Genomic DNA, 25847 nt, shown 5'->3' on the forward strand with positions numbered 1-25847 from the left:
ATCTGAACAGTGATATGGTGGCACATACGCTATTGGGAGTTGTTCGTTGTGATCCTTCGTACGAGATTAAGTATATCATCGAAAATGTGAAAGATAAATATGGATATCAAATCTCGTACACGAAGGCATGGCGAATTCTGAAACGTGCTATTGAAATTGCTTATGGTACATGGGAGAGCTCCGTGCAATTACTCCCCAAATATATGTGCGCTTTGTCAAAATATAATCCGAGAACAGTTGTGGAGTGGAAGCATCTGAGAGCCAACAATGAAATGAGTAAGACACTGAACTATGTTTTCTGGGCATTCAGGCCGTGTGTTGATGGGTTTCGGCATTGTCGGAAAATAATTAGTGTTGATGGTACACACTTGTATACCAAATACAAGCATAAAATGTTGATCGGTGTCACTCTGGATGCAAACAATCAGGTTCTACCGCTAGCATTCGCTATTGTGGAGGAAGAAACAACAGATTCTTGGAAATGGTTTTTGGAGAGCGTAGGAAGACATGTTGTTCGTGGTGAAAACGGCGTGTGTCTTATTTCTGATAGACATAAGGGAATCGTGCGCGCAACTGCAGAGCTACCATATTTTCAACCTCCATACGGTGTGCATCGTTTTTGTTTGAGACACGTGTGTTCAAACTTTAACGCTAAATTCAAAGACGTGCATCTGAAATATTTATGCTGGGCGGCAGGCACACAAAATCAAATTTGTAAGTTTGAATCAATAATGGAGGCAATCGACGGCAGACCCTGGAATTGATTGCCGTCTTCAAAATTGTCGCATTACACGATTAGGACGATGCATCTCCACAATGTCAAAGCATATAAGGGGACAAACACATCGCCATATTTTATTGTCGTATGAATCAATAATCGTCTTCACATCTATGCCATTTTTCTGATATACGCTCCAATTAAACTGTAAAAAAAAAAGTAAATTAAATTTCAGTATTCATTTAATAAATCAAAACAAAATAGTTTTCGTGCCATCAATATTACGTATTAACATTTTATAATACTTCATTATTATTCATACGATTTAGAGAATCCCTTATAATTCTTACAGAATGTGTTGGCGAATGTGTGTAACTAAATCCATATTTCCACCTACAATTATAAAAAAAAAAACAAATACATATCAACAAAATATACAAGATATATATGATATTACCACCATAAATTTTAAATATTACCGTGCACCATATGGAGAAACTGGAATGAAAGCATCCGCATCAACGGGAGGTACAACTAATGTTAACCCATTTCGATCGGGGTTAACACATTTAATCCTGCTCCATGCCCATACCTACTTATAATAATAAAAAAAATTAACAAATTTAACCAAAATATTATGTTAAATATTCACATCACATTAATGATACCTGCAGGACATATAAAGGTCCAGCCATTGTAGTCTTCTCTATACGTGACGCGTTACACAACTCACGGTATAGAAATGCTAAAACTGCACTACCCCAACTATAAGACTTCACGTTATCAACATCTCGTAGCAGTTGCAAAAATATAAGTCTAGCTGACCCTCCTTGGTAGTCTGGGAACATTATTCCTCCAATAATCATTAACGCAACTCAACGAGTAAATTTCACAACATCTACTTCTGAAGTTTCATCATTAACAAGGTTAGATATACAATGATCGTGTAGTGCAATCATAGATAGATGACCACCTTTCGAATAATTTGAAGCTGGCAAAAATCCCAACATATCCAAACATATGTGTTGTCATTCCTCAACTTTATGTGACACATCTACTCCAGTTACTGCTTCACCATCAATTGTCAGACCCCAAATTATTGAAACATCTTGTAATGTCACTGTTGTTTCACCACATGTAAAATGAAACGTATGTGTCTCGTGTCGCCAACGTTCAACAAGCGCAGTAATCAAATGATTATCAAGAACTTGAGAGCCACATTCTAAAACTCCATAAAAACCCATATGATTTAAATATGCGAGTACACGCCTGTGTAAATAATTATCAGTATACAACTTTCAAATCAAATGGTCTGACCTCTTCACTTTGACAATATCATCAACTGTTAACGAAGACACGCTTGATGACATATGTGTCGCTTGTAAATAGAGGACACTGGGATCTTCTGGATTTCGATTATCTGTCATTCTGAACTATGCTCTAGATCTTCTCAACTTTGTCAAAAAAAATTTCGGTGCGGAATTGAGAAACCGATGAATGAGAGAATGAGAGAGTAAAGATAAGAGGAGGAAAGAAGAGGAGGGAAGGAACGAAGAAGGAATCGGGTAAGATAAGGATTGGATGAATGAAGTAGGAACACGTGGGCGCGGTAAGGTAAGGATTGGATGAATGGAGTAGGGACACGTGGGCGCTCCACGTAGGATCCGCGCTTGGTAAGCGCGGACACTCCTACGTGGAGCACCGTGCGCGCTTACCAAGCACGGATTGCATTAGTTGTGCAAAACCTATTTTTTTCAAATTAGTTTTGAAATAAATTTTAAAATTTAAATTACTTTAAAAAAAAACATGAGTATTGTAAAATATAATTAATTAATGATTAAAAATAACAAATATCAACATTTGAATTGAATATTTATTTATATATAATACAATAAATATATTTAATATTTACAAAAAAATGAGTCATCTAGATAATATTCAAATAAAAATAACAATAATCTATCATTAAATTTTATTTTTTTATTTTGATTGATTAGAATTCTTACTAATAAATAAAAATATATATTTACAAAATCATATATTATTTTATCAATCAAAATTTTAAAAAATAAATAAATATTTTTGTTATTTATTAGATGATTAACTATTAACGTTTTAATAAATATTTAAAATTATAGATATAATGTAATAAATATAATTAAATTTTAAATATTATTATAAAAAATATTATATCAAATTGTTTAGTTCATTTAAGATAACGCAAAAATTAGATAATAATTTTCAATTATTAAATTGACTTTTTAGTTTTGGTGTTGAGTGAAAAGATCTATTACAAATAAAAAAATATTTCAAAAACATATATTATTTTATTTATTAAAATTTTAAAATAAATAAATAAAAATTTTCAAAAAAGTCAAAAAAATTTGTCATAATAAATATTGAATAGAAATTTTAATTATTTTTTAAAATATATTAAAATTATTTATATTTAAGATTATGATAACAATATTAATAATAATAATAATAGCAATTTGATACATCAAAATTTCACGACGACGCTTTTTAAAATGGTTAAAAAAACATAATATTATATAAAAAAATTATATTTCATTTAAATGTTAGAGAATAATGATAAGAAAATATAGAAAAAGTAACATAAAACTTAAAATCATAATAAATAATTAAATAAAATGATATAATTAATGTAACATTTAAATGTTGTTTATATTTTTAAGGAGATCAGATTAAAATTTGAATTTTAAAAAAGATATTTAAAAGATATAAAAATAACACAAAATTCAAAATTATAACTGAAATTAAATCAAATTATATAACTAATGTAGACATCTAATGTAGTTTGTATTTTCAATGATATCATATTCAAACTTATATTTTAAAAAAGAAGTTGAAAATATTTCATATTTAATTACACGTTTATTTTTAATTTGTTTTCAAATATTTTAATATGGTATGTGAATGCATTAACTGTAACGTCCCGAAAATTGAGGGTCCACGTGAACCACATGCATGCAAATTATTAAATTTCTTTGGTATTTTATTAAATTATTTTAAAACATAAAATGCATGTTTATTTTATTAGTTTGTGTTTATTTATTTTTGTGTATTTTATGCATAATTCATGCATAATAGGATTCAATTCATGAAATTTTATAAGTTCATGCATTAGGATTTCTAGATGCATTTCACGTTCGAGCGAGGAACGGAGACCGGAGAAATTTCAGGAAAATTATTTTAATTACACGATTTATTTTTAATAAATTATTACAGGGTGTTTTTAAGTGTATTTTTCGAAAATGAGAATTTTTGGGTATTTTTACCCACATGGTTTTAGTTTTTAATGGTACCCAAATTTTATCAAATCGGGAGACTTTTTAAGGGTTCGGCTAATATTTTCAAAATCTTTCCAACATGAAATATTTATCGGGAGTGCGTTTGGACTTAATGGACCTACTTTTAAGCTTGTTGGACTTAAAATCATTTTTAAACTTTTAATTATCAAAGTTAGAGCCCATTAGTACAATGTAACCTTTTAAATAATGTGTTTAACCCTCCCCTAAACCTAATTAACATGTAACAGCCGACACCTCCTCTCCACCATCAGTTCTTCTCGGTTTTCAGTAGAATCTCCCCAAGGAAGCTTCGGCCCCTTCGTTGGCTAGCTAGAAAATTCCCCGGTTTGTTCTCGACGCTCGTTCTTCGATCTCCTCGTCTTCGTATCATCTAAGGCACGTTATGTACTTTCATTTCTGCATCTCGCACGCCATATACTGCTGATGTGTGTACCATATTTGTTAAAAATCAGATCATACACGTTCGAGATGTGATGCACGGTTTTTGCATGAAAGTTGATCATATTTTAATTGTAAACTCACGATTCTTGATTCCTTGTGCAAGGGCTGCCGAGTCCAGATAACTAAGGGTGGAAATGATGTAATCTAACGTGTGTAAGTGCTGGAACCACGATCGAGTCGAGGTCTAGCAAAGGCCGATCATTCTTGGCTTGTGTGTGAGGATTTTTGGTTTCAGATTACGTGGGCAGCGGCTTGCTTTGGTTTAGCTTAGTTTAGAGGGTCTCTTATGGTCTTAAGGATGAGAATTTAAGGCTGGAAACGGGTGATAGGAGGTGGACCGAATATTTCAAGGGTGGGAGCCATGTGTGGCTTGTTGATTGCACTAAAAGGGGGTGACCGAGAGCTTTGTGTTTCTTCTGGATTGGTAGTCGAGAGCTTTGGGTAGGATAATAAAGTATTAGGTGTCTTAGGGTCTGATCGAGGTCCTTAATAGGCGGGCACATGGCTGGGAAATCGGTTAAGCTTGAGGCGAGAGATTTTAAGAGATAATTGTGGATGAAGTGGTGTATAAGGATAGGACCGATTGTTTGGCCAAGTTCTGAAATTTTCAGTAGTTCATTTGGGGACCCAATGACATTATTTTAGGACTTTTAAATGTTTATAAGATATGATAAAAAGTCGGAAGACATTTGGTTATGTTCTGAGTCGATTCAGATTAAAACCGGGACCCCGGTCTAAGTTTTAAAACGAATCGATTAAGTTTGGTTTTTTGGGCTCGAGTTGATGTCTAGGAATACTTTTAAAAATGTTTTGGGATATTTTAAGGATTGTGGTAAGCTTCGGGTCAATTTTAGAGGTCCAGGGGTGAACGATAATTTTTGGGTTCCCGGGGGCAAAATGGTAATTTGCACCCGGGGTGAGGTTTTGGTCTTGGCAGCGTCCTGAACACAAAATTATGATATTTTAAATGTTTATATATCATGTTTATGATTTTTACGCAATTATGATAAATACAGTGCATGATTGGTTTAAAGGAAAAATTATGTATATGCATGCTTTTTTTTAAGTGATGAATATGATGACACGTTTTGAAGGAAGTGATTTAGTTGTGACTGACACGATGACACGATGATATGATTGGAGATATCGTGAGGGAAAAGGCCCCAGAGGGAGCCCGTTTACGGGAGAAGGCCCCAGAGGGAGCCCGACGATCGTATTTTCATTGACATGATATGATGACATGATAGGCTCGGGCTCAGTTGACGGGTGACAGTGTCGCTGATGTCCCCCGCCGTCGGGTACCACGGTTACACGTAGATGGATCCATCGACTGACATGATGACATGATGATACGAAAGTCACAGCTAATGAACGGAATTCAAATTAAGATTTTAACACGTATATGCTGATACGATGATACATGCTATTACCATGTTTTGACAGGTCACAGTTACGCATACGATATGATAACATGATGAGACATGTTTTGACACGGTTACGATTTTACACGACACGCTTATGTTCATGTTTTTAAGCTCATGAAATGTATTTTGATTATGCTATTTTTCACTGCTGTGTGCTATGTATATGTACTTGTTATTACTGGTACAGGTGTGTTGAGTCTTTAGACTCACTAGACGTGTGTGATGCAGGTGAGCTTGTTGCTGAGGAGACTGGAGGTCCTGAACTCTGAGTAGGCAGCTCTGATGCGGTGACACGACCCGAGGACCGCATGTTTTCCGCATTATGATTTATGAAATTTGAGAGGAGATGAACCTTTTGATACGTTGACGATTTTAAGCTTTTTATTCGTTTACGTTTACGTTGGATTTTGGAGTAGTTTGGAAATTTTAAAACTGCGTTATTTTTATTGTCAAATATTTAAGATCATTTTTAAATGTTATTGCGAGATTGTGAAGCTTTTATTTTAAAAAAAAAATGTCCAGTAGAATTTTAAAAAAAGAGCGAGACGTTTTATTAACAGTAATAATTATTTCTTTTTATAGCATATTATTTTTTAGAGAAGTATACTATATATAGCAATAATTCTACTTTTATATATATATCGGGGGCGTATTATTATTTTTTTAAAACTAAGTAATTAATGATATTAAAATAAAAAAAATATTAAATATGATATTATTTCTCATTTATTTCTTTTTTTTAGCATTAAGTTTTTTTGTGGGAATCTACTGTATATAGCAACAACTCTACTTTATATTTATATATATATAAAGGTGAATGCATTAATTGATGTGCATTTCTTTTCTTAGCATATTACCTTTGGCGGACTTGCTATATATAATGTGGAAATTTAGTGTTTGTCGTTTTACTAAAGTTATAGCTAGTGTTGATTGTGCAATTCAAATTTTTAAACCGTAAAACAGCACAAGCGTCAAGTTTCGGTTAGGTCTACTTAGCATCGACAATTATTGCACCCAACAATCTTCCTCTCAATAATTGCACTAATTGCAATCAATGAAAATCGAACACATAACATTGACTCTTATACCAATTGTAGGACCGATTGTTTGTTGTTTTATTATAAACTATAGCTCATGCTAATGGTACAACTCAAATTTTTAAACCGCACAGCAGCACAAACGTCACGTTTCGATTGCTCAATTCAATAGATGAGAGTCACCTCATCGGTGTTCACATAAGCGTGTACGGTGGGTGTGCAACATATCAAAACTTTATGTAAATATATATTTGTAAGAAAATTACAAAAAAATTGTAAATATTTATATAGTTCGTAATTATTATGTGTGTTATTATAAATTAAAAATTCTCGAATAAATTTATCATTAGTGAAATTTTGAAATATATGTCTTCCTCCATTTTCCCCAAAAGTATCAACACATTCATTCACATCACAAACCCGAATCAAAACCCTAGACTAACGACTAAATCGAAGTTACAATGAAGATTCAAGGGGATCATCCCACCGGAATCTGGTGAGCATCGACATAACTACAGAATTAAGTGTGGACCACTATTTCATTTTCGTAACAAATTTATTGATTTCAATGTGTAAAGATTTCTCATATTATTTGAATATCATATTTATTAGTTAACAGTTAATGTTTTATGACTATGTGTAAAAAGTATTAATTCTTCCTCCAAAATCCAAAAATGCTCACTTTATTAGTATGCGTTAGCATATTTGATTGCCAAACAAGCATTTTACGGTCATCACTTGGGATCCCAGAAAAGTCGGAAATCGCAAAAAAAAAAAAGTGGGTTAGTGTACTAAAACTGTAAATTGATTTATAACAGCTCCAAAACTAGAAAACGTGCTAATTACGAGATAAAAAACGTAATTTCCACTTTTTATCCATGGATAAATCAATTCATGGATAACTCAAATTGGTTTGAATTTTATTTAGTATTGAGAGTAGGAAATAAAATAATACTATAAATATAAATAAAATATATAAAACTAGAACATTTAATTATTCTATCATCATGTAAATTAATAATTACTTATGAAACAAGTTAGTTGATATTTAAATTTATTAAGTGGATAACATAAATCAAATTTTAAAAAGTATACTTATATTATGAGAATATTACAAATTATTTATTAATCCATCAAAATTTTAAATGATATTTTTCCGAAACAAAATATAATTACTAAATATAGTCTAATATTCTTGATTAAATTAATGCACTCACATATAGATTTTAGGCATTTCAATCTGAATTTGTTGAAGTGGTGTCTATCAAGTTGGATGAAGAGTTCAAAGAAAGGCGGAAGGAAGGTTATTGGACAATGGACTTAGTTAAATACATGGGCCAAGTCATTAAGTTAGGCCCAATAAGGAAAAATGGAATCGGCCAATGGTGACTAATCAGTTGAAAATTATAAAAACTATTCTTCTCGGTTATGAATTATTTCGATTTCTTCCATTCTTCAAGATAAAACACACAGAGAATTCACATCTTGAAATTCGAGGAGCAAGGGAACAAGATTCAAAGAAGTTCAAGTGAAAGGCTGTCAAATTGGTTAGAGGAATAAAGTACTTACTTTAATCTTTCATTTATGTTGAATCGTTGTTTGTAATTGTAAAACTTGAATTGGTTTAATGAAGTTGGTGACTCTCGTAGATGTAGGCAATGGAATGCCGTAATTCATGTCTCATTTTAATTCTTTATCTGAGTGTTGATGTCTGGTCTGTTTCATTCGATTGATCGCCTTTCGATTTTTAAAATTTAAAGGTCGATTGATTATTTGTTATTGAATTCAATATTGACTAATACCAAATCGTTAAAGGTTTTTTTATTTTATTTTTGTGTTAGTTCATGTGGCAAACTTTATATTGTTTTGTTTGCATTCGGTTGTGAAAGGATAAATCCGCTGAACATTTGTTGTAATGGAAAGAGAGATGTAAAATACTGATTTATTTTTTTTCAAATGTCAATTATGATATTTGATTTGTGTGTGTATGTGCATTTGTAGTTTTGTTATATATAGGTATGCTGATTATGATATTGTTCGCTTTCGCATGCAGCTTCACAGGTTTAAAACTCGTCATAACGTATGACGTCCACACACACTGGCTCTGATACCAAATGTAACGGCCCAACCCACTTGTGATATTGTTCGTTTTGGTCCGTAGCATCACAGTTTTAAATCTCATTACAACGTGCGGCGTACACACACTGTGAATATAAATTTGTGAATAATAATTTGTTTGAAGATAATTTATATATTGTGTTTGAGTCAAAATCATAATAGCCGGATAAGTAAATTTCTTTTTCTAAAAAAAAATAATTGCACCATAAGATTTTTATGTCCATTAAATAATCAGGGCCGCAAATAGATCAAATAATCTCATTACAACGTGCGGCATACAGACACCGTGAATATAAATTTGTGAATAATAATCTGTTTGAAGATAATTTATATATTGTGTTTGAATCAAAATCATAATAGCCGGAGAAGTAAATCGAGTATAATTTGTTTTATTTTTTCGAAAAGAAATCAAGTATGATTAAACTCTTCTAGTCTCTATCTAATTATAATAATTAGTAAATTATGCATATATGTTTTGTGTGTAAAATTATAATCATAATCTAATTATAATAATTAGTAAATTATGCACATATGTTTTGTGTGTAAAATTATAATAATAATTTATATAAGATTTTTTTTATATTTTATTAACTGATTAATTTCATGTTTTATTTAATAATAATTTATGAAAGCCTATATATTCTTAAAGATTAATTTAATTTAAACTATTCTAAAAACTTGGGATGATTTACAAATAAAGTTTTAAGTCTATTTATACTACTAAATTTAAGGATAAACGATGGATATCCACTTAATCCTATATGAAGACTAAGTTTCAAGAATTTTTTTATGAGATATGGATAAAGAAAATGTTTTCGAGTTTATATTTTGCTCTAAAACATTCTTTAATATTTTAGATATTAAAAGATAAACCTAAAACTTTGCCCATGTTAACCCCATCTTTGCGGACAATTAATATTTAATACTTTTATATTTACCCATTTTGTACTTTGGGAGATTTAATTATTTTCTTCAATAATAATAGTTTAGAATTCTAATTTCTATATTTAAATCAAAATGTAATTCTAACCTTTTAAAATATAAGAAAGATTTTTTAGTGATAAATACATGCGAAAATACATTAGTGATAGTCCAATCGATTTTTAATATTAACTCCCAATTTAGATATGTGAACGTAATAATATTATTCATTCAATTTATAATCTATAATTGAATTTATAAATAGATCGAAATTATTAGTTTTACATTTTATTAACTAATTATTTAAGAATATATAAACACGAATTCTACTTAGAATCCATCCAAAATTTAACAATGTATTTGGATGTTTAAAATTTTGGATTTAGGATTTGGAAGTAGAATTGTATTTGGAATTGGATTTGAAAATCCATAGATTTATAATTTTATCTTGTGTTTGGTTTGAAATTTAAAAATTTTATTTAAATTTCATTTCTTGTTTGGAAAAAACAAGAATTGAATTTGAAAATTTAAATTTTATTAAAATAACTTTAATTTTCTTTTACATAAATCAATATTTAAAATATATTATTCACGTTATTAAAAAATTGAAAAATTAAAATTAATTTTAACATTTATTTTTTTATACCGTTTCAATTATATATTTATGTTATACAAACTATATAAACTCTTATATAATCAACTACTGTTAATGAACATAAAATAAATTATTAAAATAAAATAATAAAGCATAAAATCTAAACATTCAAATTTAAATTTTAAGAAATAGATTATTTCAAAATTAAATATTCAATCATATCTTAATTTTATAAATAAAAAAATAAATTATTAATGAATAAAAAATTATTTAATATTCATGACAACTATAAAAATAAATCTCAAAAATCAAATATACTAAAATAAAAAATAATTTATTCATTTCACAGTAATTTAAAAAATTTATTATGAATATTTTTTTAAATTTATTTAAATCCAAATCCGATCAAATCTAACCAGTAAAATCCAATTATATCTATAAAATCCAACTAACAAACTGTTAAAACTAAAATTTACAAATCTAAATTCTCACAAATCTCTCTAGATTTTTGCTTCCACACATATCCAAATTCAGATTGGATTCGGGATTTTACCTTATTTTAACCCTAGACGCTTAGGCCTTTCGGGGATGATTTATCGTTTATAAAAAACAAATGCAGAGTGTTTGGATATTGATATGACACTTTATTGTGGGTTGGTCATCTGATTTCTGAGGTAGGAGGTTGCTCGTGTCTCAACTCTTCTATCGATTTCAAAGAGTGATGTTGCTATGTTGTTATGGCAGTGGCAATTACTTCAAATATTCGAATATGTTGATAGTTCAGATTTGTATGTTCATAACTGGTAGATGCTCTTCTGTATGTGGCAGGGTTCGTGAACATGCCTCGTCAAGCGGGCTACAGTGTTGATTATGATGATGCATATGATGTCTATGATTATGAATATGAAGATGGTTATGATGAATTGGAAGAAAATGGTGAGTTTAATATCTCTTGCATGCGTGAAGAAAATATGAACATGCTTAGTTGAAATTAAAAAATCGAGGGGGCGGTCGCACCCACCCCCTCTTGGCTCCGTCTCTGGTCACAATGAATCTATTCAGGTTCCATTAAACGCTTCTATGATAAGTGAAAATTACATTATCGCGAGGAAGTAGTTACATATTTGTATTTTATATTAAGAAATTAACCTGGTTCATTTTATCGAAAACCGAATGTATTATTGCACGAGGAAGTTTTTCTTGATCGTAGGTAAGGAGTTTTTGAGCAAAAGGGTTCATTATTTATTTGGAAAAATTTAAGGTTGTTTCTTTGATTTAGTGTTAAAGATTTGATTTTGTTAATCTTTAAACCGAGGTTGTGTTAATTTGTTTGAGTTAATTACGGCAAATTCCGAGCATCAAATATGCAGGGAGCTCATAGGAAAGCAATTATGTCCTGTGTTACTGAGTCTATATTAACTTATAGTTGTTTGTTATTTTCCTTGGCCATTGCAGGATAAACATGCTCAGCTTCTCTCCAATGCATTCTTAGTTTTCCATTGCTTATCTGTGACAGGTCCCTCTCGCACAAAGGCAAAAGAAGAGATCCTCAAGACTGGGGTCTGGCGTTGCCCAGTTTGTACATATGATAATGAAGATAGTATGTCTATGTCTTCATGTGACATCTGTGGAGTTTTACGCAACCTCTTGCTCAAAGATAATACCAGAAGGAAGGCCACTGCAGGTATAATATATTTATAACATCACTTTTGGTTGTGTGATATAATTATGTTGATACGTGTCCGAAAATAGAACAACAAACTTTGTTGCTTCTGGGCTTATTCTCCCTTTTCATGCGCTTGGTTTTCTCATTTGCATCTCAAAGGCATATTTTGTCTTAGTTTGAGCTCTTCCAGGGATGTACCACTTCCCTTTGTTTAATGAATTCTTTCCCGGTTTCATCTGCTTTGATATCCTGCATTTTTTACACTTTTGCCTTTCTCCAATTTACATTGGTTGTGTTTCATTTTCTTCATGTTTTTTGGAATAGATCTTTTCCATGCAGTTTGTGGCACATGCAAAGTTTCTGGAGCATCAATAATGGCCAGGTCTCTTTTTGCATCATCGCGGAAACAGACACCCATAAATTCTGCACTCTTTGACGCACAGGGAAATGTATTCCCACCGAAGATTATCTCTACTTCCTGCGAGAATGGAAATATCCATGCTGATTTTCTTGAACTCAATAGGGCTTTTAGCTCTGGAGCATCAATAATGGCCAGGTCTCTTTTTGCATCATCGCGGAAACAGACACCCATAAATTCTGCACTCTTTGAAGAACAGGAAAATGTATTCCCACCGAAGATTATCTTTACTTCATGCGAGAATGGAAATAACCGTGCTGATTTTCTCGAACTCAATAGGGCTTTTAGCTCTCAAAAATTTCACAAAGTTACTTCAGGTCAGAACTAGTTTGAAGTTAACCAATGATCATGAGACAAAAAGTCATAAAAATATTTTTCAAGACAATTTAACAAGTGTTTTTACTGAACTTTGTGACCATGATCTTTGTTATTTGACTTTACGCTTGTTGATTGCAGCCCCTTTCAAGTTTGATTCCCCGTCTCCAGATGATTTAGTATCAAATGGTTTGCGGTCACTGAAATTGTATTCCAAAGGTAGTACTGAAATTGAATCCCACTCTTTTGCAGTTTAAAGTCTGTCTTTACTTTGTTTTATAGAACATAAATTTTAATAGTACTTCAGGGTAAGGAATAACTCGAATTTTTTGTCTTCTGGTTTATGTTTATTTGTGTTATTTGGTTGCTTTATCATTAACATACCTTTTACTTGCAAACATTAACGCGTCACTATATCATCTTTCTTGAAAAAGGGACAAAGATGGTAGTTGAATCAGAGGTGGCTGCTAAAGGGCACAACTCCTCTTCGTCTTTAGTGTCAAGAAAGAAACACACTGGAGTTGAAGAGAAAGAATTGGCTTCATGCAGTGGAAACAAACTTGTTATTTCTGATGATTCTGCAAACAATGTCTCTTCAAACAATGTCTCTTTACCTTCCAAATCTGGAAACACCAAATTTACCAGTGATCATAAGGCAACATCAATTCCACGATATAAACTGGAGAAATGGATGAGTCCTGACAACGTAGATGATGGATTGAGTCAACTTAATCTTGCAATTGTAAGTTATGGTACAAATTCTGATATGATATTTAATTAATTATGTAATATGCACGCATTCTTTGTTTATAATTTCTTCATAAATGCTTAGGTTGGTCATGTTGATTCTGGAAAATCAACACTTTCGGGAAGGTTGCTTCATCTTTTGGGAAAAATATCACGGAAGGAGATGCACAAAAATGAGATGGAAGCTAAACAACAGGTATTGTCACAACTTTTTTACTTGCTTATTTTCATGCTTTTAGATTGGTTTTCTGAATATATGCGATTGTTATTTGAACAGAGGAAAGGGTCATTTGCATTTGCATGGGCATTGGATGAAAGTGTTGAAGAAAGGGAAAGGGGTATAACTATGACTGTGGGTGTAGCCTTTTTCACTTCTAGAAGATTTCGTGTTGTACTGCTGGACTCACCTGGACATAGAGATTTTGTTCCAAACATGATATCTGGAGCAAGCCAGGCAGATGCCGCCATTCTGGTAGTAGATGCTTCAATGGGTTCATTTGAAGCAGGTGTAGATGCTGTTGGGGGGCAAACAAGAGAGCACGCACAGCTAATTAGAAGCTTTGGAGTCAATCAAATTATAGTCGCTGTTAACAAAATGGATGTTGTGAACTACTCCAAGGAAAGATTTGATGTGGTAAAGCAGAAACTCGGAACAGTTCTCCGCTCTTGTGGTTTTAAAGATTCCTTCATATCATGGATTCCAGTGAGTGCCATGGAAAATCAAAACTTGCTAAATCCATCTGATCTGATGTCGTCTTGGTTAGTAACCTGAGTCACAGCTTTCTCTTATGTTTCTTTTTCTTTGTTCGTTGCTGTTATTATTATTATTATTATTATATATATTCAATAGGGAGCATATATTTTGGCACCTCCTACTTTTCATAGTACCGTACTTGAGAATTTAGGGCTGAACCGATGTTTTTGCCAGTTTTTTGTTTATTAATTAACTTAAATTTCCTTCACACTTTGATCATCATGTATATGTTGGACGCATGACATAGCATGCCTGATTGAATCCCAAATTGCATTTAACCTGGCATTTAAGTTATGTGCAAATTTTATTATCAGCATGTGATACGTTACTGTCAATTATGCAAACTAAAAGTACTTTATATGTTTTGTATCCTTGTAAGTGGTGATGTCATTAGCACTCCATGCTCTATATATAGTATCCATCTCACATGAGAAGTAAACTTTTTATGTATTGTGTGTCCTTGTAATGAGGTGATGTCATGAGCACTCGATCCTTTATACCATGCATCTGCTTTTATAGCTGTGTGTGGATGAGGAAAGAAGTTAAAGATGATGCGGTAGATTGCTGTTTATAAAGCAATGATTGGACATGTCTGCACACATTGTTCTCCGTTTCATTATTTTCACAATTGTATGGAAAAACTACCTCAGCTTTTTGCATCTATTTATTGTCATACTAACCCATTTTGAAATTACTGCATTACAGGTTTAAGGGGAATTTTTTGTTGGATGCAATAGATTCTCTGCAACTTCCAGCAAGAGATTACTCCAAGCCACCTTTAATGCCTATATGTGAGGTTATGAAATCACTATCACAATCACCAGGCCAGGTTTCTGCATGTGGGAAATTGGAGTCTGGAGCTATTCGATCTGGTTTAAAGGTACAAGATACTGTAGCTCTTTACTTCATACTTACAAACTTATAGCAAAGTTCAAAAGTCATTTTATGCTCCGTTTCAGAACTAGTTCCTTTCAAGTTGGAGGGTCTAAGAATTCCCGAACAGCTCCATTTAGTGAATGGAGGTTATAAATCTTACTGTCTCTATTTTAATGACCGATCAGTTCACTTGTGTTGTGACAGCTGCTCCATCTAGTGTATTAATGGTTAATATTATATCTGTATAGATTCAACAAATCAGCTGATGAAATCGCTAACTTCATTAGTAAAACAAAAGCATTTTATTAGATGCATCATTTTCAGTGGAATCTGCGAAATGGATGCTTGCATTTTGTATGGAATTTAGGACGGATTCAAGTTTGAGAAGGTTTTTCAGATAGGATCAATTTTCTGTTCATGTTTTTGGTTATTTAACTTGCATAAGTGTAATTAAAATTATATACATCGTTTTGCTTCCTGAAAAGTGCAATATCTGCTTGTGTTACAGTCTTCTTTGGTTTCAGGTACTGATTATGCCTTCACGAGAAATAGCGACCATCAGATCTTTGGAACGGGATTCCCAGGTTTGCGACATTGCAAAAGCTGGTGACAATGTGACTGTAAATTTGCAAGGTATCGAGGGCAATCATCTCACGAATGGAGGTGTTTTGTGCCACCCCGACTTCCCAGTTCCAGTCGCAAACCACTTGGAACTAAAGATTTTTGTGCTGGACATATCCACTCCAATACTAATCGGCTCTCAGGTACTAATCGGCTCTCAGGTTTAATAACATGAATATAGTGTGTAGAGGTTTCTGACTGTTTGTACTTTATGGGGGTAATTTTTGCATTTTTGATGGATATATATGCAGTTGGAAATTCACATACACCATGCAAAAGGGGCTGCTAGAGTTGTTAAGTTATCGTCTCTTCTTGATCCCAAAACTGGAAAGATTACAAAGAAGCTTCCAAGATGTTTATTAGCTAAGCAGAACGCTGTGGTAGAGGTTAGTACATGATTCCTGGATTCTCCCCCTCCTAGTTCCCATTATTGTTTTCAAGATCAAAATACTGAAAAAAATAAAATTTCAACCCAGATTGCTTCTAATGGTTACTAACTTTGTGGTTTTGTTCGTCTGTTTTAATTTTCTTATATTTGGTTTCTCTGGTTGAAAATTGTTGATAAATGATATTTGGTAACAAGCTGAAGTGCGTTCGTTCTTTCCTAATTTCAGGTGGTTTTGCAAGAGACCATGTGTGCGGAAGAATATAGTAAATGTAGAGCTTTGGGAAGAGCATCTCTTCGAGTATTAGGAAGGACTATTGCTCTCGGTGTTGTAACTCAAATAATAAATAAGGAACCATAGTTTATCATTTATATTATTAATATTCTTAATTTTTTTAAAAAATATATGAATATACATACTATGAGACAACAGCAATTCGTAGACATGCCAAATGTGGAATACAAAAATTACAACTTGATTAGAAAAATTGCTGCCCGACGATGATTTGATTTATCTTGAAGCACGAAGCAAACTCACATATATCTAAACATTCTAAATGTGGAACGGGTGAAGTGGTCAAACTTGACAAATAAGTGAGACTCCTGAGAGCTTACTTTTCTCTGAATGGGATGTTTACATTGGCCATTGCAATCTCTAAGACATCTCCGTCTGCTATGGAAGCTTATATGCGTGAGCAGAGTCGTAAGGTGGGTGATGCAATATGTCGGTTAGTTGGAAATAACATATGATTTGTCAAAACTCTAGATTATAGCCAACTGCATCATAAAACTTGAAAACTTAGTCCGGAAATTAAATTACACATGATATTGTAAAAATTACTAAAAGCCTCGGCTTATACTTGGATTAATGAAATTGATACGATGTAATTCAAATTCGCTGACTTGTTTGAATGAATAAAATTGAATTGAATTTCAAATTCACTTTATGTCAAGTCATGCAATTTTATCGATAATTGTAGTGGATTTCATAGTTACCCACAATAGGGGTAATTTGAAACCAATTAGTCGTATGCATAATCAAATCCATCAATCCAAGTGCATCAAATTCACAAAACATTTTCTTGGAAAACTTTTTCTTAAAGCATATTAAAACACCCGGGGCAGAAAATTTTGAAACACTACATGTTGCTTTTGGCGCTGCATACTGCATGGATCCATCTTTCTCATGATTAAAACATCTCAATATTTATGGAAAGAGTATCTCAAAATTTATGGAAGGATAATCTCCAAATTATGGAAGGATATCAATCGAATTATAGTAAGCTTTTCACCTGAACCCTATAAATACCACCATATACCATTCGAAATTTCACACTATTCATAAACTCAAAATTTTCGAAATTCTCTCTAAACTCTCCCCAGAATTTTCGAAATTATGCTCTCCAAATTCTGCTGCAGTCATCAAAATTCTGTCCAAGTTCGGAAAAATTATTTCTGTCACTCGAGTGCTTGGAATCCAATTTCCACCATTCAGAATATGTTTTCATATGTTTTAAATAACATATCCAAATTTCAGCCAAACCCAACTGTTAGTTTTTCATTTTTTGCATTCGCATGAAAACTTCGTAAGAAAACTGCTCAAATTCTAGGCAGAGACAACATATCTATAGTTTTTCGTCCATGAATAGGTTAAAATAACTTCCAAACCCGATCTTCACCGTTCATAATTTATTTGACGTATTGTGAACGTACGTCCAAGTTTGAGCCCGATCCAACGGTGCAATAAGTCGCAAAAAATTTTTCAAAATGACTGATTTTTCAGGCGAAGTGCTGCTGTGTTTTGGAAGTACCAGTTGCATGATTCTTCTATGATTTTCGAGTTTTTCACATTTTCTTCTAGATCTAAGGTAACTGAGCTCGTTTTAAAAGTATTATTTCGGTTATGAATTATTTCATTTTTTTTCAAAAATTACGATCGAGTGCAATTCTTCTTCTACCAATTCTTGATACGATTATCATATGTTTTATGTTTTGGGTACTGTGATGATTCAACTGGATATGGTTGAGAATTTCAATATGTATAATATGTTTATGGCCCTTACACGGTGGGATTGTAACCGTTATACGGCCTCACACCCTTAGAGGAGTAAAAATTAGGGACTGATATCACAGTAAACAATGGAAAGTAGAAGAATCTCAATGTCTTGGTCAAAATTATGCTTATGATTATGATGATAACATGTTATGAGAAACATATTATGCATGATATGATATGTGGTTTTCGAAATTCATATGTATTTGTTATGTATGTGCTCGAACGACCCCCACTTGTTGAGTGACGACTATATCACTCACCTCTTACTCTACCCTCCCCAAATAAGTCAGACGAGTAAATCGAGGAAGATGAAAAAGACCAGTTTTGAGGCTTATATTAAGAATAATCAAGAAGTTTATTTTATTTTTCACTTAGTAAGTTGTAAGCGCTTCCGCATATTTTTATCGTTTTAAGAATCTACTTTGTAAAGGCAATTTTATGATTGATTATGAGTAATAAATTATTTTTGATTTATCATGTACTACGAAACTTGTTGTTTTCAAATGTGTGATTGTAAAACAACGTCAGTCTCGACTAACCCACGTCTCGGGACGTGCCATTTGGATAAGAAGTAGGGGTGGGCGTCGGTCGGTTCGGTCCGGTTTTTCTCTATAATGGTTCAGTTTTTTCGGTTTTCGGTTTTGAATATATCTGGTCCAAAACCAAACCATTTTATTACAGTTCGGTCCGTTTTTTTGTAATACAGTTCTGTTATATGGTCGATTATATACGTTTTTATAATATTTTGTTAAGAAATAAAATTATACATCACTTGATAGCTTGATGGATGCAATACATATAAAAGAAAAAATGATAGTAGATGAGTAGAACATATACGATTACAATACATTTATGACTTAACAATCTAAGCTTCAATAACAATTTGAAATACAATTTCAAACAGTAGCTCTTCAATAAAAGGATACACAGTCATTAAATTCCAATTTTCAACTCCAAAATGCATATAGATTTTGCATCTCAAATCTCAATACATTTAACAATATGAGCTTCAATAAAAATTTGAAATTTCAATTGTCAATATTGGACTTGTCACATGACTAAGACCCATTTATTAGCCCATTATACAAAAAGCTCCATGATTAAATATAATATGGCCGGTTCAGTTATTTCGGTTTTCTGAGAATCAAAACCGTAAACCGAACAGAAAAACCAAATTTCTTTAATTTTGAAACCGTAATCAGCCGAAAAACCGAACCATTTAGACCGAATTTTTTAGGTTCGGTCGGTTATTTCGGTTTTAAACAAACTATGCCCACCCCTAATAAGAAGCCATCCAAAATGAAAATTCATGCAAAGAGGATCGATACTGAATTTAGAACACTTTTGAGTGAAGGATCTCTCTCTCTCTATATATATATATGCAAGACACGATGTCCAAATGAATCTCACAAAATGTTTGGCCAGTGTGGGTCAAGGTCGATTATTTTCACACACACACACACAAATATATATGACACAACTAGCAAAATCTTAAAAAAAAAAAAATCAAAATAAAAAAACAATAATTAATTAAGTGGATCAAACTATTTGTTACGGGGTAGCAAAATCGCCGCTTTGCCTAACATAATTCAATACGATTGTTTTCTTCCTTCCTTCCAAGTTGATGTTATAGGCGAAAGGGTTCGAAAGGATTATAATTAAAAATATATACATAGGAGTATTCATCCAATTAAGTGATTTTTCTTCATAATTATTAAGGCATGCAATTCCATAATAAAAATAAATAAATTAGTTAATCTAATCTTAGTTAAGTATATCTTATCACCGGATGATATTGACAGACAAGTCTAAATATTACTTTTTGGGTTACGAAGCTGTCTTCTTTAACTAATAGTTAGGTTGGTGGCTTTTATGGTGATGGCTGTCATTTTGTTCTTTCAAATTACAACCAAAAATATCAAATATAATAACTTTGATCGATCTTCTTCTTAAAGCAATGATGAATTTAAAATTGTAGTTAGGAAAATAATCTCTTCCTCTCGTAAACTTGAGACCATCATTAATTTTATGTGTATTAAAGGGAAATATTTATTATATAAAATTATACTTATGAAACTGAACGTCAAATATAATACCAAAAATAACACATTTATCTATCAATTTCATCGTTTTGAAGATTTTTCAATGAACATCGCGACAAATGTTATCGGTTGGCCGCGACTTGTGTAGCCACTTGCGTGCTATTTGGCATGCATCCCATCACGCCAATTGCTAAAATAAACCAAATATTATTAATTCTATAATGAGATAAACAAGGGATGGACAAATGATATAACTGGAAACCGAACGAAAGATAGTTAGGCTATTTACACCAAAAATAGTTAGGCTATTTGCACCCAAAAAAATTTTTTGGTGTGAATTTATTTTAGCTCAAATAATGTGTATGTGTTGAGTGCCACACGATCAAATGATTCTACAAGATTTTCCACTTCAAACAATCCTAGTTTAGTCGTTTCAGTAAATTTTTAGCATTTTAGGTTTTTTTATTTCAGATTTCAGCATAATTTTAATATATGCTTGCATATATTATTTTCATTCGTTCGTCCATAGCACTAAACGATACCTTATTTTCATTAATGGCTTAGTACTTAGTAGATCGTTAATTCTATACAAGCGACCTTAATTTTCCCCAACCACTAATTAAACTCTCGAATTATAAAATAAGATTGAATTAAAATCCATAAATTTTGAATATTTATATTAATATGCAACCATGGATCACACGACATGCATGCATGCAAAAAATCATCAATGATACATGGATTATATATGCTTGTATCATCCTATCTTGTCTTTTTCCGGCCAGCCGCGGGTATAAAAGAACATAATCTTCTTTGGCTCCGATTCTGTATACAATCTTGGATAAAGTCATCAAGTTTTGATTTCCATTATCAAGAAATGGCCTTCCCTGACAAGGCGTCTTCGTCTGAGCAACTCCTTGATGCTCATGGTCATGTGTGGAATCAAATTTTCAATTTCATAAACTCCATGTCTCTGAAACGTGCAATTCAACTTGGCTTATTTGATATTGTCCACAAACATGGCAAACCAATCACCCTCACTGAATTAATCCATGCACTCCCGATCAACAGACAAAAATCCCACGGTGTGGATCGTCTCATGCGCATTTTAATCCATTCGAAGTTCTTCGTCAAGGTCTCTATCCCCTACAAGGAAGAAAAAGAGGGTTACTGGCTAACACCGGCCTCTCGTCTCCTCTTGAAAGATGATCCCTCGAGCGTAGCACCATTTGCACTATCCCAACTCGACCCGCTTCTAATAGATTCATGGCATCATGTGGGAGACTGGTTTCAAAACGACACTCCCACGCCGTTCGCCAATGCTAATGGCGAGGCGTTTTGGGAGCTTGCAGCGCACGAGCCGCGGATGAATCGGTTTTTTAATGAAGGAATGGCTAGTGATGCACATTTTGTGGCTAGCATTATTACTAGAGATTGCAAGCATGTCTTTGAAGGTTTAAAATCTATTGTAGACGTTGGGGGAGGCACAGGGACCCTGGCTAAGGTTATTGGTGATGCGTTCCCTGGGTTGAAATGTATTGTGCTGGATCTTCCTCATGTCGTTGTTTGATTTTGTTCCTCCTGCTGAGGCTGTATTCCTCAAGGTATGGTTTCCAACTGATTTATGTAAAAACTATTGTATATCTACTTGATAAATCCACCCAAATCTTAACATACTCGATAGATTATTACACCCCGAATCCTAAAAAACAAAAAAGAACTTTTTTGTTCATTAACTTACTATTTGGAAAGCCTGACTATTTGCAATGCATGTGACCAAGTTCTCGGGGAAGCGATTCACTTTTGTCCTATGCAAGCTAATCGAGTTGAACATTTACTAGCATTCAGGGGTTCAGAGTCTCGAGGAATGTTGAATATATACAAATACTATAATGTCTTGAATTCGATGACTGTCTCCCCTGTACTAAATCGAGTATTTCCAACATACTTATATCATCACTCGCATGCATCCTAGGAACTTTCCAGGAGGTCACCAACCTAGAATTGCCTCAAGTCAATTACGCTTAACTTTTGAGTTTTTATTTGATGAAATCCCGAAAAAGAAGATGCATCTTCTTGATATGAGTAGTACCTAGACGAGTCTTTTCAGCGTGCTTATGTCCTCACTCACATGCACCATCGAAAACTTCCCAGGGGGTCACCCATCCTAAAATTGCCCCAAGTCAAGCACATTTAAATTTGGAGTTTTTATGTGATGAGCTCACGAAAAGAAGACGCATCTTCTTGATATGAGTACTACCTATCAAATCCTCAACTGCATAGTATCATACCTGTATAGTTTTTGGAATCCCCCTCCTTCCGGTTTGAGATATGTTCATTCATGTTCCCTTAGCCTAGAAGATGTCAGGAGCCGCTCATTGTCCATGCAACCTCATTGCACCGACAATCACCCCCGCCCTCATCTTCCCCAAGCCTCACAAATACTCGATTATTATATAGTAAATAATGACCTTGGTTGAGTTGTTGGAATCCTTCTTATCTCTTAAAAATATAAATTTGTTCATTTTAAGTTTTGGTCCACTAAATGTTCAAATTTCGGTTTCAAACTGTTGAAGTGTTTTGTTTCACGTTAGTAACGGTAGGAATTAAAATTTAGTGCACCATAACCAAATTCTGACAAATTAATGAATTAAAACCAAAAATTGTACAAGTTGACCCAAAAAAATTTATCTCCACTTAAAAAAAACATCTTGTTCAACATATCATGCAAGTAAACCATTTTTCTTTTTTGAAGCAACCCTCAGATTGTAAATTAAAAACCAACTAATTAATTGATATGATGATGCAGTGGATATTGCACGATTGGAGTGATGAAGAGTGCATTAAAATATTGCTGAAATGGAAAGAAGCAATTCCCAAGAAAGAAAATGGAGGAAAAGTGATAATAGTTGATATGGTTGTGGCCGAGGATGAGACAGAGGATGAGATGATGAAAGAGCACGAAGCCACTGAAACGCAGTTATTCTTTGATATGTTGATGATGACTATGATCACTGGAAAAGAGAGAAAGGAGAAGCAATGGAGAGAAGCTCTTTTTGGCAGCTGGTTGCTGAGGAGTGAGATCGTTAATTGAGATTTTTCCATAATTTAATAATATTATCTATGATTGAAAAATAATTCATTGTATTATCGTTAAGAAAAACTCATCTCGTATAGTTGTTTATTAGTATTGGTTTTTTTAATCTCATTGTAATTATTTTTTGTCAGTCGGCGCTAAAAATAAAAAAAATATAATATAAAAAAATAAATTATTTACCAATAGAAGTTAGTTTTAGTTATAACTAGTATCTCACGGTGCGGAGTATTAAAATACTTACAAAATTAGTAAGTATGACCGTTTAAATAATTACTTAAAATTTTTGATATAATGAATATATTTTATTATTATATAATTTTTTTCCATTTGAGTTTATATTCAAATAAATATAATAACCATGCCTTCAAATTGAATTATTTATCATTGTATTTGATATATTGATTGAGTGAAATTGTTACTAAAAAAGAATAGAAAAGATATTAAAAATCATATATTATTTGTCTATCAAAATTTAAAAAATAAATAAATATTTTCAAAAAATACAAAATATTTATTAGATAAAAATTTTTAATAAGTATTTTAGAGAATGTAGAGAACTAAAATTTGAAAAGTAATATAAAACCCAAAAACTCGTCAAATCTAGTCAATGATATGATTTTAGCTCTACCCAAATTTTTTTGATATGTGCAAACGTTTCCCACTTTTTTTTATATGAACACATATCATAGATGGTAAATAAAGAAAATACAAAATACACTGGGCGGCATACACAAGGATCACAAAATCTGTGTTCAAAAACTATAATCGAAGAAAATAGTTATATCAAGAAAATAGATACATCCGAAGAATGAAATCCAAATACTGAGAGACAAAATATGAACATCATCCAGCAGCCAGCATTCGATGAACATGAATCAAAATCTTCCGAAAGATAGCTTCCACATCCGGCCTCTTATCGTCAAAAAGTGCCATGTTACGAGCAGTCCAAATGTGATAAACCAATGCAGCTATCCCCGAGTGGCACCTCCGTGCACGCATTGTAGTACCTCTAAATCTCCTGCAGAGAAGACGAAGTAAACCTGTCATAGAACGCGCCATACACTGAACTTCCAACCACTCCCACAATCTAACCCAAAGCTGTGTAGAAGCTGTACACTCAAAGAAAACATGTTGTGCAGTTTCATTTACAGTACCATAAAGACCACAAGACTTGTCTAGGATATACGGCTGTCTGTCTTTTGTCAAGCATTTCCCATGAGCAAAAATCCAAAGGGCGAAACGGTGTTTGAGTAAGATGTATGGTCTCCATATAAATGGTTTCCACGGCCATCTACCTGCACCTGGTAAGAAACTCCTGTAGGCCTCCGACACACCCCACGTCGTATCAAACCAAATCGACAATCTAGCCACCACCGCATCCCAACTCCCCTCACGAGCCAAAAGCTCATCACGGATCTCCACGAGCTTCTTAATGAGAACAATATCATCCTTCCTCCACCTCCAATCCATGACATCATTCCAGTAATAATGATGCACCCACCGAACCCACAACGTATCCTTCTTAATGTGAATATTCCACAAGGTCTTAGTGAGAAGCGCCTTGTTCCAAGCTCGAAGATCTCGAATACCCAAACCCCCATCCTCAACTGGCGAACAAATCTTACTCCATGCAATAGGAGGATGATTGCTCGTCCACATAAAGCTCCTACAAACCGAATTAATCTTGTCAATCACCCCACATGTGATAGGCAAGACCGAAAGCCAATAGCACTCAACACCTTGTATCACCAAACGAATCAACTCCAACTTCCCCGCATAGGAAAGAGTGTGTCTCGGCCACGCTGTGATTTTTTACACTATAATCTAACTCCCTAAACCTCGCCGCAGCCAAAGGAATACCCAAGTAAAGAAAAGGGAAAGAACCCTGACGAAAGCCACACATCCTCAATATCTCACCCTTATCAGGTTCTTTAACCCCCGCCATAGATATTGGATTTCAACACATTGGCTCTCAAGCCAGCCATCCTCCCAAAACTATCCATACACTCCAACAAAATCCTCACAATCATCACACCACCCCGATACAGAATCAGTAAGTCATCAGCATATACCAGATGAGAAATATGCGAGAGAGCGCACCTGGGGTGGAAATTGAAATCCGGCGACAGAGAAGCCTAAAGAAGAGACCTGAAAAGAATCTCCATAAAAATGACAAAAAGAAAAGGGGATAAAGGGTCCCCCTGCCTCAATCCTCTAGCACCTTTAAAGAACCCATGAAGCTGGCCGTTAAAGGAGATAGAGAATGATGTAGTACAAACACACT

General features: G+C 33.2%; 1 protein-coding gene, 1 long non-coding RNA gene and 1 pseudogene across 3 annotated transcripts; all 3 read left to right on the plus strand.

The window, feature by feature from the left end:
- Nucleotides 1–4167: 4167 nt before the first annotated feature.
- On the plus strand, nt 4168–6347 carry LOC142538023 (uncharacterized). Its single transcript, XR_012818631.1, has 2 exons — nt 4168–4425; nt 6144–6347. It is a non-coding gene; the product is annotated as an uncharacterized LOC142538023 (long non-coding RNA).
- Nucleotides 6348–11065: 4718 nt separating this feature from the next.
- LOC142535635 (uncharacterized) lies at nt 11066–16812 on the plus strand. Of its 2 annotated transcripts, none has more exons than XM_075641826.1 (12): nt 11066–11260; nt 11415–11522; nt 12103–12270; nt 12577–12987; nt 13127–13204; nt 13420–13727; nt 13818–13928; nt 14010–14491; nt 15192–15366; nt 15887–16126; nt 16235–16369; nt 16598–16812. In XM_075641826.1, exons 2-12 carry the CDS (start codon nt 11426–11428, stop codon nt 16727–16729), a joined length of 2337 nt encoding a protein of 778 aa, XP_075497941.1. In that variant the 5' UTR covers nt 11066–11260; nt 11415–11425; the 3' UTR covers nt 16730–16812. The 2 variants fall into 2 exon arrangements, with proteins under 2 accessions (XP_075497941.1, XP_075497942.1); XM_075641827.1 differs by having other exon boundaries at nt 11067–11260; nt 12592–12987.
- Nucleotides 16813–21249: 4437 nt separating this feature from the next.
- LOC142535656 (8-hydroxyquercetin 8-O-methyltransferase-like) lies at nt 21250–23661 on the plus strand (annotated as a pseudogene).
- Nucleotides 23662–25847: the final 2186 nt, after the last annotated feature.

Source organism: Primulina tabacum, chromosome 2 (genome assembly GCF_025594145.1).
Source record: "Primulina tabacum isolate GXHZ01 chromosome 2, ASM2559414v2, whole genome shotgun sequence".
Lineage (NCBI taxonomy): Eukaryota > Viridiplantae > Streptophyta > Magnoliopsida > Lamiales > Gesneriaceae > Primulina > Primulina tabacum.